The sequence below is a fragment of the Sesamum indicum genome, linkage group LG8 (genome assembly GCF_026168435.1).
Source record: "Sesamum indicum cultivar Baizhima isolate 11 linkage group LG8, ASM2616843v1, whole genome shotgun sequence".
In the NCBI taxonomy this organism is placed as follows: domain Eukaryota; kingdom Viridiplantae; phylum Streptophyta; class Magnoliopsida; order Lamiales; family Pedaliaceae; genus Sesamum; species Sesamum indicum.
In genome coordinates this window covers 17830804-17844905 of record NC_142664.1, presented here as the reverse complement: position 1 = coordinate 17844905, position 14102 = coordinate 17830804, and the positions used below count along the sequence as shown (strand labels likewise).

The 14102-nt window shown below is 34.4% G+C and overlaps 3 protein-coding genes across 3 annotated transcripts; 2 read left to right on the top strand and 1 right to left on the bottom strand.

Moving 5' to 3' along the window:
• Nucleotides 1-1694: 1694 nt before the first annotated feature.
• Nucleotides 1695-3216, bottom strand: LOC105168587 (transcription factor MYB102). Its single transcript, XM_011088722.3, has 3 exons — nt 2903-3216; nt 2694-2823; nt 1695-2615 (listed from the first exon to the last, which is right to left on the bottom strand). Exons 1-3 carry the CDS (start codon nt 3033-3035, stop codon nt 1760-1762), a joined length of 1119 nt encoding a protein of 372 aa, XP_011087024.1. The 5' UTR covers nt 3036-3216; the 3' UTR covers nt 1695-1759.
• A 3801-nt stretch (nt 3217-7017) lies between these two features.
• LOC105167940 (receptor-interacting protein) lies at nt 7018-8234 on the top strand. The gene is made up of 2 exons (XM_011087832.3): nt 7018-7517; nt 7625-8234. Exons 1-2 carry the CDS (start codon nt 7272-7274, stop codon nt 7790-7792), a joined length of 414 nt encoding a protein of 137 aa, XP_011086134.1. The 5' UTR covers nt 7018-7271; the 3' UTR covers nt 7793-8234.
• A 1704-nt stretch (nt 8235-9938) lies between these two features.
• Nucleotides 9939-12976, top strand: LOC105167939 (vesicle-associated protein 4-2). The gene is made up of 7 exons (XM_011087831.3): nt 9939-10376; nt 11297-11367; nt 11560-11641; nt 11809-11927; nt 12249-12326; nt 12449-12568; nt 12661-12976. The coding sequence occupies exons 1-7, from the start codon at nt 10094-10096 to the stop codon at nt 12718-12720; spliced, it is 813 nt and encodes a 270-aa protein (XP_011086133.1). The 5' UTR covers nt 9939-10093; the 3' UTR covers nt 12721-12976.
• Nucleotides 12977-14102: the final 1126 nt, after the last annotated feature.

Sequence of the window (14102 nt, the reverse complement as noted above, 5' to 3'; positions counted from 1 at the left end):
CAAATTTTAAATGATTTACATTTTTTTTAATATCTTAAAAAAATAATTTATAATTCTTTCTAATTATATAAAATTATCCGAGTAAATTCATATTGGAAGAAATTTTACTATTATCAAAATTTTAATGATTATGGACTAAAAGTCCTGATAAATATGATTATTAATCATTATTAATTAAAATAGATACAATTATTTAGCTTATCCATAATTAAAAAATGTATTTTTCATGGCACAGTCACAAAGATCAAATCAATAAATATTGTGTGATCGTAGTTAATAATTATTTATTATAATTAAATATTATAATTTTTAAAGTGTAAAAGAATTGGTCTCGCAGATTTAAAATACTTATTCTAAAATTTATCAGGTAAACCACGATACCAATGGACGTACAATAATCAAATCAAACTAATAAAGTGATTTTTTTTTTCTTTTTTTGGTAAAAAATGACCGAATTCTTTTAATTAAACTAATTACAAGAAACTCTAAATTAATTTAAATTTTTTAATTCAAAATAAATATATATATACGCACACACAAATCACCTTTCTACTTTACTGTACATCGTGATAAGATCCGGCTGCTACAACCGGGTGTGACATGAGACTCATGCCCATAAGTGGGGCCCGATTCTTGATATTATTGAGACCACGTGCGAACTGCTGACGTAACCCAGTGGCTTTGACTCACCCCTCAATAAATCGCATGGAAAGCCGAAAACCCCTAGCACAAGAGCCACGCCATGCTTTTCAAAATTTCAATACAGCTACTATGATCTCGTTCCAGTGGTCCCGCCACGTATTCACCTCCCACACTTCAACACGTGGCCCTGCCTTTTGTCAAACCCTACCCATCACTGTGCTTATTTAAATACATTACTTTATTACAACGTAAAAACGACAGGTGCCGCCGACACGTGTCAACTCGCCTCCTCTGGCCGGCCAACGCCGCCACGTCTGGTTGGGATCCGTGAGACCATGTTGCCGGAAGATCTCTTGTTTGTTTTAATGAAATTCTTGATTAAATTTCCTGTTTAAGCAAGTTGAAAGAAAAATAGGGTATCTTTGTAACGAGAACAGACATCGAAGTTACTCGAAATAATCAGACAGAAAGATATACTAATTTACGAAAATTTAATTAATTTTGATTTCTCCTCTAATTAGAAAAAGTGTATCGTTGGAAGTTGTCGACGTTGTGACTTTGCTTTCCCTTTTTGTAGCCATGCAGATATATTATTTCTCCCACGTCTTTTTCTGACTTAGAACATCCTACCAAATCCAATTTTATATATGGGGAAAAAACATACAACTTGTCATTATTTGCTTTTCTGCGGGGTTGTTTTGGAAAATTCAATTTTGAAGGAATCAAATCAATTATAAAATAAATATAATATATTTATAGTGTGATAGATCATTTGTATTGAATATTCGAGTCATATCACAAATGTCACTTGTCATATAAATTATTCAAATTATGCTAATTAAATTCGATTTGAATAATTAGAATCTTCCGAGTTGTTTGTTTCGATTTGAAGTTTTGTTGCGTTTTCTATTCCGACATGTATATGTTAATTGAAATAGAAATTTGAAATAAAAAATAAAATCTATTTTTGGTATGTATGTGTTTCCAACAGACATGGAAAACTGGAACAAGTCACGACTTTAGGCAGAGAAATTTACAAGAGGACATGGATGGAGACGAAAAAATTTCTCTCGGGATCACTTAATTAATTTAACACGATTTTGTGATAATAATGCAACTACAAATTAAAATCGTTAACATCATAGATATCTGGGATTTCAAACATGTTGCTGCAGTAACTAATTTCCCTTTCATCTTCAGTGCTGCTCCACCCGTTTATATTCGTCGAATTTGAATGCAACGGGTTCGGACTCGATGACGGGGTCGAAATATTTGACAAAACGGATTGGAAGCTGAAGTTGCTGGTGCTATTGGATTGGAAATTCGAAGCCTCTGATGACGGAGCCGGGTCCACCACCGACTGATGATCCGACCCATAATTTGTTCCGGGCAAAGAACCATACCCTAGAGGAGAAAGCACGGATCCAATTCTTTGCTGCCAATCATTTTCCTTGCAATTTTGCGACCCGAACCCGGCAAGATTTTGAGGGAAACACTCGACGTTGTCGTAATGCACGAGTTGATGAGGTTCATGAACAGAAGTTGTGGTATCCAAACAACAAGTAGTGGGAACTGTTAAATCTGGATGAGCTGCAGGGGTTTGCATTTGGCAAGTCTGGATTAATGATGGAAGAGGAACTTGATTATGGGCTAATAATTGGGGATTATCGTTGATGTTTAGCTGATCCTGGATGAGAAAATCTTGGTATTGGCGGCGGGAGGAGAAGAGGGAAGAGGCTAATAAAGGATTAATCAAAGGCTGCATCGCTAATAACCTGGAAAAATTCATGTGGGACGACGATGAGTTACTGTAGAGAGTTGAATTGAGGAGTGCCGCCGAGAGGTCGAGACGAGGGGCGTGCGTGACGGGGTCGATGCCCATGCGAAGAAGCCTTTTCCTGATGTGTGTGTTCCAGTAGTTCTTGATTTCATTGTCTGTTCTTCCCGGCAGCCGAGCAGCAATTGCGGACCACCTGTTGGTATATAACCAAACATTAGGGAATTGGCACTCCGAGAGAAGTTGAAAAGGAATGCAAAAGAGAGAAACGTACTTATTTCCAAGGATGCTGTGCAGTTGAATGATGGTCTCTTCTTCTTCGAGTGAAAATCGTCCTCTCTTGATATCCGGGCGGAGATAATTCGTCCAGCGCAGCCGGCAACTCTTTCCACACCTTTGCAGCCCTATTGAGGAAATGAAAAATGAGATGTTCAATTTATTCAAAGGAAAGAAAGAGATAGAATGAAAGAGAAGCATGCAGACCAGCATTTTTGGGAAGAGTTCTCCAGTTTGCAGCGCCATTCTTGTGTATATAATCAACAAGCTTTTGGTCTTCTTCGGGCGTCCAGGGCCCTTTCTTCAGTCCATCTTTCTCACAGCAAGGAGCTCTTCCCATGCCCAACTAAGCCCCTTCAAATTTCACAAAACTAGAAAAAGGGTCTATTGTAATTTGTGATCTTGGAGAGAGGGTTAATTTTGTATGTAAAGAACCAATGGGGGTTTGGGCACTACTTACAGATATATATATATATATATATATATATATATATATAGTTGGGACTGAGAGGAGACACATGGAAATATACATAGATACAGTCATATTCCTGTTTCCGACTTGGCCGACGTGTCTCATGTAAGACACATATTGAGTTCATTCACATCTCGGGGTAAAATAAGCTACAAATACAATCACTACTTATCAATGAGATGATACCAAGTGTTTAGATACGTTGTGTTTAATTTTCTAAGTAGAATGCAGATTATTAATTATTCTAAATTTATATGTACGATATGACAATTAAATAATACAAGTTTCAATAAACTTCTTCACATCAAACAATTAATTATTTATTATAAGTTTTTGTGAATAGTTGAATATATAAATATTATAAGATCAAGTATTTATATTTTTATGTGTCTCTATCAATTTAAAAATTTAGATGACTTAATATTTAATATGATATTAAAATCAAAATAAACAAGAGATATTATGTCCGAATCTTATTATCACTTATTTTCGAAAAGAAAAGTTTCACATAACCCTACGTATGAGATGTATGAATGTAAAATATTAAATATTCAATAATTTAAATTTTTAATTAGTATTGTTTAATATAGTATATTATCTATTTAAAAATGTACTTTTACACATTATGTACAGCTGGCAGCATGAATGATTTTGATTCTCGCAAATTTTTTGAAAAATGGGGGGTGGGTTATGCAATTAATTAATATTGATATTTTTTTATAATTATATGTGTAATTATTTGTATATATATAAATCATAAATCAGAAGTCGCAAATATAATTATTTCTAATTTTTTTGAATACAATGTAGCCTTAATCATAAATTATGAATTAAAATACAAAATAAAATACCACTTTTCAGTGGGTGCAAATACATCAAATAATTAGATAAATAATTAGCATGAATTTACCTAATGCAATGCAGCCCTGTTGTCCGGATTCATATTACCTGTAACCAACAGGATAATGCCACGTTACCCGTGTGAACCCCTTTACGCTGCATGCAGCCACTTCAAGCTGTTTTCTACCACCGTCCGGCTTAGATTCCGAGCCGACATTCACCAAGCCAAGAAGCTCCTCCATTTTAATATATGAATAGACTATTCTGTCCTGCCCGATAGTCGAATCCAAGTCTCGTCACCTTAGTCGTGGATAAGTGTGGAAACAGCGGCGGTGTAACAGTGAATATAGAGAAGCACTGAAGCAGTAACTAATGTGGTCAAACATACGAAACAGTGAAAAAGACTTGAGATAAGCTAAGCTATTGATGGCCTTCCAACATCGCCAACCTGCGACTTTGCTTCTTGGCGTTCATTAATTACCATCCCACCTCCAATCACATGTATGCTTATTTGAGAAAAAATTCTTATTTAAATCAAATTTAATTAAACTAAATTAAATATACTTATCAATTAATTGATCATTTTTCTTAAATTAATATATATTGCACTTATCGCATAATTAATTTAGGTTCAACCAAATTTGATTTAAGTTAAAATTTCCCATACTTGTGACCATAAACTATCATGTTCATTTAATGTACTCTTTTCAATTATTGTTATGCTTGTATTACGTTTTGTAGGTCGGCAAAATTATATTTTTTGTCTTATACGTAAGGGGACCAGGAGTGTCATTATGAGGATGAACACCCGTTTATAGGGACGGTAAATTGATGACATTATCCTTGTAATTATGTGAAATTTAAGGATTTTGGTCATAAAATTGTCTAATTTGATCAGAGTAAGCCCCAATTTAACAACCCTGATCAATCCAAAACTATGATTAGCAGCTTTGGATGTTTTCATGTGTGTGTATACAGTTGATTGCTGTGGCAACGATGTAGGCTTTGTCATTATTTTGGAGAATTTAAGCTTGATTTGGTATTGAGCATATGCAGAGTTTGAAGAATTCAAGGTTATTGACTTTAAGCTCCAATAAACATTCAATGCAGCAGGAGCTTCAATATTTTCCAGTTCAATATTGTCAATGATTAACTATCGCTACCTAGTTTTCATACAGTCCACCTACATATCCTAATATATTCATTCATCATCACTATAACTAAAATAATAATAATAATAATAATAATAATAATAATAATAATAACAATAACATCAGCGATAAGATGCTATAAAGATAATGTAAAAAAACAATTACAGTTGTCGCCCATTGATCAGCTACTACTTTGAAACTCGAATTTCAGCGTAGCTTTGATACAAAAAGTTATAATTTTAGTCCCATAATTTAAGGGGGTGACATTTTAATGAATTAATTTTTTCAATTTTAGTCATTTGAGTGTAACTTGCACATGATCTAATTAAATTATAATTTTAGTTTTGTAAATCAATCCGTGCATGGTAAAAAATGTCAATTCCCCGAGTTGTAGGACTAAAATTGTAAATTAATTGGGTCATTTGGAAGTCACATGCAATTTTTCAATCAAATTGGCTGAAAAATGACCAAAATTTTAAAATTATATATGATTAAATTGTAAAAATCAATTCATGCAGAACCAAATATTGATTAACAAAACTTTAAAATTCTATTTTTTCCAACCTCGGTGTAATCGTTTAAAAGCCGTTTGGCTCCCGAGATTAACACAACTACCTCTAATGCGTGCATTCATGGTAGAAAAACTGGAACAACACCCTACAACGACTAAGAGAAGAAGAACTCGATATGCATTTCATGTGATCTGTACGTATAATTAGACAATTTATATTTTACAATATTACATAAAAAGAAAATATTAAAAGCGTAGAATTTTGTATTACGTAGTACCAAATTTTCATTTAAATCTTTTCGGGACACATTACATCAAAAGTCATTGACAGTCTTGTATTAAATTGATAATATGGTAATACGTAAAGGAAGTATGTTGGATGGTAACAACTAGAAGGCCTAATACGTGGCCTAATGTTACTACGTATTAGCTCATAATCGTGGGGACCCAAATAAAATATTTACAATAATATACATTAAAAAAATAGATAGGAAATTATGAATTATATAAAACTAAGCCCCGCTGACATGTGACTGTGGTTTTATTGGATCACAGACGTTGATGGTTGGCTTATATGGAAACTGGGAGACAATCATTACTATATTTTCTTTCCACTTCCAGTGAGATTAGGACACGCGTTTTGTATATTTAATTCTGACGTCTTACTATTTTTAGTCATCGTCTATATTTTAATTGTGATTATATGTATATATATATATATATTATAATTCATGAGGTAATTGATTTACGTTTTATTCTTAATAATTGATCTGTCTTTTCACACATATTAGTTGAGGTGTTAGATTTGGTCAAATGTTATTGTATCTGTCGACTCTTGGGTTCTACACTAACACTAACTGTTCACTCCTCATTAACACCTATGATAGCAATGATGTTTTAGTTTAATCATTAAAATTGAGGTTTATCTAAATTAATTTAAAATTATGGGTTTGAATTCATTCAAACGTCCGTTTATCTCATTTTCTCCTGTAATTAATGGGGGATTTGAACAAACTCATTAATATATATACTAATTAACTAACTTAACGAACTCTAATATGATTTAAGCTCACGCCTATATATAGATTGTACTTAATTAATTACTATACTTGCCGAGGTGTTCATCCAGGTGGGTAGTTAGCTTGAGAAGCAAACATGTTGGGAAAATTCTTACTCCTACCAAGTTTGGTTGAACCAAATTAATCACATAGCAAATGTATCATATTTGTTATTTAATTGGTCACTTTTCTTAAATTGTACATTAATTATACGACAAGTATATTGAACTTATCATAGAATTAATTGAATAGGCTTGGACTTTACACCTCTTCATTTCTCTGCTCTTATATGACCCAAATCAAGGCATATACCTCTGACCGATTCAGCTTGTCATGTACTTGGGTTGAAAATATTTGTACCCAAGGCCCATTGGGCTCACTCTAACCCAAATACCAGGCAAGCTAAATAAGGCCCATTGGGCTTTATCAAATCTGTACACGTCCTGCCTCATCATTCTGCCTTACATTTCAGTTTTGAACCACACACGAATTCCTCCAGATAAACCTCCCAAAACTTCTCTCCCATACACACAGCAACAACGCTATGAATGCAATTGCTCCTCATGCCGTAAACTACCAATTGAATTTCCTATTAAAACCCCGCATTTTCACGAACAACAATCGGATAAATATTTCCGCTGGCCGGGGAAGAAAGCATGCAGTAAAATCCGCCGGCAGCGACGGCGGAGAGAAGAAAACCGAAAGGCGAAGCTTCTTATCGCTGGAAGAGGCCGGTTTAGTTGAAATTTCCGGCCTGAGCACTCACGAGCGATTTCTATGCCGATTGACGGTACAGCCTGCGATCACGAGCAACTTATGATAAATTTGTTTGAAGAATTTTGTAATTTCTTTCATTGGTTATGATTTTTGTGTTGATGAATGATTGGATGGATTCAGATATCGTCGTTGAATCTGCTGAGAGTGATATCGGAGCAGGAAGGGTGTAGAATAGAGGATCTGAATGCAGGGAGGATATGCGATTGGTTCCTCAAGGACAAGCTCAAAAGAGAACAGAATTTGGAGTCTGCAGTCCTCCAATGGGACGATTCCGAATTCATGTTATAGTTAAAAGCGCATTTCTGTTTTTGTTTTTGCTTTATCTTTTAGCGTCTTCACTGTCTCTCTGATTCCTGCAGCAGATTTTCCTTTTCTATGTGCTCTCACTTTTCAATACTGAACAACAAAAGATGATAGGAAGTCATAAGTGGGGCAATGTGTTTGCCTCCTGGAATTCAAATTTCAAACACGGACTCTCACTTTGCTGGCTGTTAGTGAATCAAAGCTATTCAAGATTACATATTGCTACGTATGATGAGGGTCGTTTACTTTGACAAACAAGATTGGATATTATTGAATTGGTCATGTCCGATTGAGTCTGCGATTTAATAGACGGATAAATGACTTGGGCCTAAAATTTTTAGAGGTATTGATGCGAATGTGGGTGGGTGCGTAGGTGTGATGGATTCATGTATTATATATTGGGATTATTTGAATGAAATTTGTTGAACGACCATTGGGCAAAACAAAGCAACAATCCAAAAGCAAACAGCGGAAAGGAATTTGTCTGTAGGTTCCAAGTCAACATGTTGATGTCAACGCGTATTGCTTTGCTCAGTCACCCACTCTCTCCAACCCCCATCATAATTATTATTATTGTGATTAATACCTAATAGTTAAGCCATATCTCATCTTGATTAACTTTAATGAAGTAAAAATGGACTTGCAGAAGAATGAATTGGCATACCCAATTTGAATCTTTTATTTTAAATTCATATCGGTATTGCTTAGTTATTTATTATTTCTCAATTATCTCTACCGAATATGCACCCAAAATTTTCAATTAATAAAAATCAAAACAATTCAAATGTCACACTTCTATATTATTAGAATTAAAATTATTCGGTGGTTGAATAATTGCATTAGCCTTTCTTGAAGTACATGTTAATTCAAGTTTTTTTTTTTTTTATAAATTAGTATTACAATTTTATAGCATTTTATATAGAGATAATTACACCGTCATATCTTGAGGTTTGCTGTGATTACACGTCATTCTCCCGTAGCTTGAAAAATTACATTTAGTGCTCCAAAAGTTTGTTTGTATATAACATATTAATCTTCTATTAGTTAATATTCACCAAATTTGCTTAAAGTAATTATTTGTGTATTTTGCATAAGTAAAAAAAAAATTAATGAGAATTCATATTTACCCCCAAATTTATTGTTCACTTATTGCAAGTCAAATAATTTTTTTCTGACCACAATATCCTTATAAGGATGAAAATATACCTCGTAACATCATTATCATGTAAAGATGTATAAGAATAATTTGTCATAAAAAATTTATTTAACCTACAATGTGTCAGTAATAAATCATTCGGGAGGTAAATATAAATTTTTATTTAACTTTTTCGCTAATATCAATAAATTCAGTAAATTTTGATAAACAGACTGGTCTATTTGTTATAAGCAAACATCAATGATATTAGATATAATTTCAAAAATTACAAAAAAATTATGTGTAATTATATCAAACTTTAAAAGAGGACAATATAATTATCCCTTTTATATATGTGCTATATCATTTACATATTTAAAGAAATTTATGTAGATAAAATGAATTTATAAAATAAAATATAAAATATATTGCTTATTTATAATACGTATTCTGAATAAAAGACACTATATTCAACTCGGTTCAATGAGTCAGAAAACCCGACTCATAACGGCCAAATTGCAATTTATCTTCCTGTATTACTGAAAAATGGCAAAACATCCCATGTGAAAAATAAATTAGCAATTTATCTCCCTTAAAGTGTAAAAAAGAGCAAAATACATCCTCCTGTGACTAGTGTACCACACGCGTTATTTTTTTTCTTTTTTCTTTTTTATTTGTATTTTTATTATCAACCTCTAGATTTTATCTTTATAAATGAACGGTTCATATTTAGGCCATAAAAGTCATTTTATAAGAAAAATATTAAGCAAAATCGTAGATGCAGCGCGTGTTGCGCACCCCATGACTTAAAGGGGGTATTTTGCCCCTTTTTTACACTTTAAGGGGATAAATTACTAATTTATTTTTTATATTAGGGGTTTTGTCATTTTTTACTAATATGGGAGGGTAAATTGCAATTTGTCTCGTAACTAACAGAAATTTAAACCCAAAAAACCCAAAAAAAAAAAAAAAAAAGAAAAGAGAAAGGAACGGGAAAATAGGCCGTTGTAAAGTTTCCAAAACCTGGAGAGAGCCCACCACGCACCAAGAACCTGTTCAAAGGGTCACTCTACCTAAAGCAGAACAACCAAATCACTCCCCCTGCGGCGTCGTTTCTGGGCTCCGGCGACCCCCTATCACCCACCCAACACATGGCATTGGTCGACGACAAATCTTCATCTTCCTCCGACGCCAAAGTCTGGGGGCTATTCAAGCTTCCCTTCCGAAATTCGCACTCTACCACCACCTCCTCCTCCTCAAATTTCGCTCACTATCAGCAGAATTACGGTCATGGAAGCAACAATACTCATTTTCAGGTGGAGGGATCGGGTGCTCACGCCAACACTGGATCCTCGGTTTCTTCAGTTGCTAGATCTCTGCTCCCCACTCGGCGTCGTTTGAAGCTCGATCCCTCTAATAAACTCTATTTTCCTTGTATGGATGAGCTCCTGTTACTCCTTCTTTTGCTAGTTTTTTTATTTTATTGTTTTTGTTTGTATAGTGTCTTTTTGCATATGGTTTTCTATCTGTGCTTGCTTCTTGACAGCAATCTTATTGGTGAAAGATTCCTTTTTGCGTAGTTTAATTAAGCTTGAGCTGTGTTTCTTTATGACGGATGATTTTAAACTTCTGATAGGATTCATTTAGTTGGTCGATCTCATAAATATTGGGTGTTTTCAAGACTTTTAGGTTCTTGGTAATTGGAGGCTGTTAAGCAAATTGGAACAACTTTAATCATGTGTCACTTGAAGTTCTTATTGTCCTTTAATTTTGTTTTCAAACTTCCATTGGACAGAAAAACTGGGAACAAAAAGTTTTTTCAGGATTTTGCGTCCTGCTGGAGTTGCAAGCTGGACATTAGAATTTTCACAGTTTAGTAGTCTAAAGCTGAAAACTAAGGGATATTAATTGCATCTTTCTTTGTAATGATAAAAAACAGCCGAACAGGGGCTAGGTCTCTTTGTTGCCAAACTATTCTCATGAATAAACAATTTTTATGTTTGGGGAAGGGGATTGATCTTTAGTTTAAAGCTTATAACTCTGAAAACACTAGGTTAGTGCAAAATAAAGTTACCTATGGAAACTTCTTGGTTATCTTTCTTTTCCCTGATTCCATGTCAAATTTCTCTGCTGAGAGACGATGATCTTTATGTCCCAATGACCTGTCCCGAGTGCGCACTCAGACAGGCATGCAAGTCCCTTTTCCTCAATGTGGCACTAAATTTGTAATTTCTTAATATTACTTCAGTTTGCATGTCTGCATAGCTGGAACTAGGTTAACTGGCTGACACTAAATTCATTTATTTGTGTACTGAATTGCTTCTTTTTTTTTTTAATTCTTGAACTACCTGCAGATGAACCAGGTAAGCAAGTCCGAAGTGCTATCAAAATAAAAAATACGAGCAAGTCTTACGTAGCTTTCAAGGTAGGCTAGATATCTGTTCAATTTTTGTTGATCTTCTTTCTCTGCTCAAGTCGCTTTAGGCTGATCCAATAATTTTTTATTCATTTTGTCTTCACAATGCTTGATCTTGGTTTAGGCTACCTATGATCATGTCTTATCTTATTTATTTTATTATTTTTCTCCTGAGGAATTTTTGTTGTTGGCGTTATCTAGTTTCAAACAACTGCACCAAAAAGCTGCTTCATGCGTCCTCCTGGTGCCATTCTTGCTCCTGGGGAGAGTATCATAGCAACTGGTAATCATTTGTTATGGGATGTTTCACATTTTCTTTCTGTTGGCGAAATTTAGATCTTTATAGCTAAGTTTGAAAACTTTGAACATGATTCTGTGTTTCTGCCTTTTGTTTTTGTTTGGGTAAACAGTGACTCTTCTATCTTTCTTGGTCTTGCATGTTTCCATTAGTATTCAAGTTTGTAGAGCCTCCAGAGAACAATGAAAAGCCAATGGATCAGAAAAGGAGGGTAAAGTTTAAAATCATGAGTCTAAAAGTGAAGGGACCTATGGACTACATACCTGAACTGGTTTGTCCCATTCTGCTCCTATTCATACTGTTAGCTTGATCACAGCATGCTTAAATGTTCATCATGTACGAGTCAAGTTTTTTTACAAGTTCTCTTGATTATATTCTTAAGCCAGATGAAAACTATCTTCTAGAGAAAATAGTTCAAATTTGTTTTGGAATATCCATGACATTCGTTTATTTATACTGTGGAGTAGCGTCTGGCTGATGCTAATTGTAGAGGTCGCACGTTATAGACTACAGTGTGTTTGTCTAATGGAATAAAATCTGTATGTACTCTATTTCTATGTGTTGTGATCTGTTGCATATTCTCTTGAATCAGTTTGATGAGCATAAGGATGAAGTGGCTGTGGAGCAGATACTTAGAGTTGTGTTTCTAGACGTGGAACGTCCTAGCCCTGTAAGTTTAAGATTTTCTAAAACTTATGTAACTCAGCACCCATTGTTCAGTTGGCTGCATGGGTTTCCTATAAACAAATATTGCAATCAAAATGCTGACCCGTTTCTGCTTTATCTTTTAAGGCTCTGGAGAAACTAAACCGCCAGTTGGCTGAAGCTGAGGCTGAACTTGAGGCTCGCAAGAAGCCTTCAGAAGACACTGGCCCAAAGTTTATTGGAGAAGGACTTGTCATCGATGAGTGGGTAAGCCATATAACATTAAAACTTCTTCTTGTAAAGATGTTACCTATTATTTTTGTTTGATTCCATCCTCCTCTTCAAAATTTCCATCGCAGAAAGAAAGAAGAGAAAGATACCTCGCTCGTCAACAGGTTGAAGGTATAGATTCTATATGACTGGAGTTTCTCTTCAAAATCCTTTACTTGTGCACTGTATTTTAGGGTGTGTTTAGTTATGTGTTGCGGGCGTTCAGTAGGAGACGGTGGATTCTTCTGTCAATACGACGGTTGTGAGTTGAATATGTAACTTTTAACGCACTAAGTATTTGTCTTATTGCACATGTATATCTGTAGATATGTGATTTTGCTTATTCAAATGTAAAACATAAAATATGCAATTGCGGAAATCATTAAGGCCACTCATCGGACCTTATACTATGGAGTCAGATACTCGCTTAACCATTTTACTGAGCAGAAGCCTGAAATGGGAAATGACTGATGACTATGATCTGCCTTTTATTTTAAAGTTTCAATTTATTTACCTCAAAATGATAATTTTCAAATTCTTGATGGGGTTTTTGGTCATCACAGTAAAACTAAGAACATGTTAAGAACTTGGGTCTTTTTTTTTTTTTTTAACCTTATTACAACGTGTGTGAGAGATAAGAGGACACCTGGGTTGAACAGGACGAACAGAAATATCAGCTCAACCAACTGATTGATGGTGAATTGGGCCTTTTTACGTACGCTTTTTTGGCAAGCCATCCTTGCAACCGAGTCCTTAAATTATTTATGCCATTTGAAGTGAAAAAGTATTGGAACTCTGCCTTCAATTGGACGTATCTATGAATATATTCTTCCTGGTGTACCAAATTAATCAAGTACTGGTAGAATCTAATCCCCTTTTAGCCAACCCTATTTACACATTATCCAAATCCATATCCAATTTTTCGGATACTTGGCCTATCTGCACCACAGACAATGAAGTTGCTCAAATCTCAACATCTTTTTTGTTCATCGAAAAATGTTGAATCCTGACATTTAGATTAAAAAAGATAACAATGTTTACACAATAATTTCCATTCATCTACGCTGAGTTTACAACTTTAATGTCGGACCTGCATATAATATTTCTTGCCAACCACATAATGTCAAAATATAACTTTCTGAACTTTATCCAAACTCTCAAAAGAATAGTGGATAAGGTGCCCTTTTTGGACACGGGAGAAATAATGGTGACAGTGATATTCATTTCACTTATCAAAATCAGGCATTAAATTAGTGAAAAAAGAGGAACAAGCATCCATTCATCCCTTTACTTAAAAGAAAAAGAGAGGGAGAGATAAAGTAAGACTTATCCAATTCTCTCCAGGGAAAAGCCTAAAAGTTCATTTCAAATTTTGGGTAGCGATTCATATCATGTGATTCTTGTTTGGTTGCAATTTTTGAATTTCCGTGACCAAGAAGCTAGTGTCTCTTTGCATGTTCATCATAGGTTAGTAGATGTAAAAAGGTAATTCATGTTAATGTAGACATTGTGGTGGTCACCTCTTGCTTCC

What these genes read in the sequence shown, in the direction of transcription:
- LOC105168587 (XM_011088722.3), bottom strand. Translation starts at nt 3,035, where the DNA reads ATGGGAAGAGCTCCTTGCTGTGAGAAAGATGGACTGAAGAAAGGGCCC. An exon ending in AACTCTTCCCAAAAATGCTG is followed by an intron (nt 2,824 to 2,902) that starts GTCTGCATGCTT and finishes TTTCCTCAATAG; the next exon opens with GGCTGCAAAGGTGTGGAAAG. An exon ending in CACAGCATCCTTGGAAATAA is followed by an intron (nt 2,616 to 2,693) that starts GTACGTTTCTCT and finishes ATATACCAACAG; the next exon opens with GTGGTCCGCAATTGCTGCTC.
- LOC105167940 (XM_011087832.3), top strand. Translation starts at nt 7,272, where the DNA reads ATGAATGCAATTGCTCCTCATGCCGTAAACTACCAATTGAATTTCCTA. An exon ending in GATTTCTATGCCGATTGACG is followed by an intron (nt 7,518 to 7,624) that starts GTACAGCCTGCG and finishes GGATGGATTCAG; the next exon opens with ATATCGTCGTTGAATCTGCT.
- LOC105167939 (XM_011087831.3), top strand. Translation starts at nt 10,094, where the DNA reads ATGGCATTGGTCGACGACAAATCTTCATCTTCCTCCGACGCCAAAGTC. An exon ending in AGTCTTACGTAGCTTTCAAG is followed by an intron (nt 11,368 to 11,559) that starts GTAGGCTAGATA and finishes GGCGTTATCTAG; the next exon opens with TTTCAAACAACTGCACCAAA. An exon ending in GGAGAGTATCATAGCAACTG is followed by an intron (nt 11,642 to 11,808) that starts GTAATCATTTGT and finishes TGTTTCCATTAG; the next exon opens with TATTCAAGTTTGTAGAGCCT.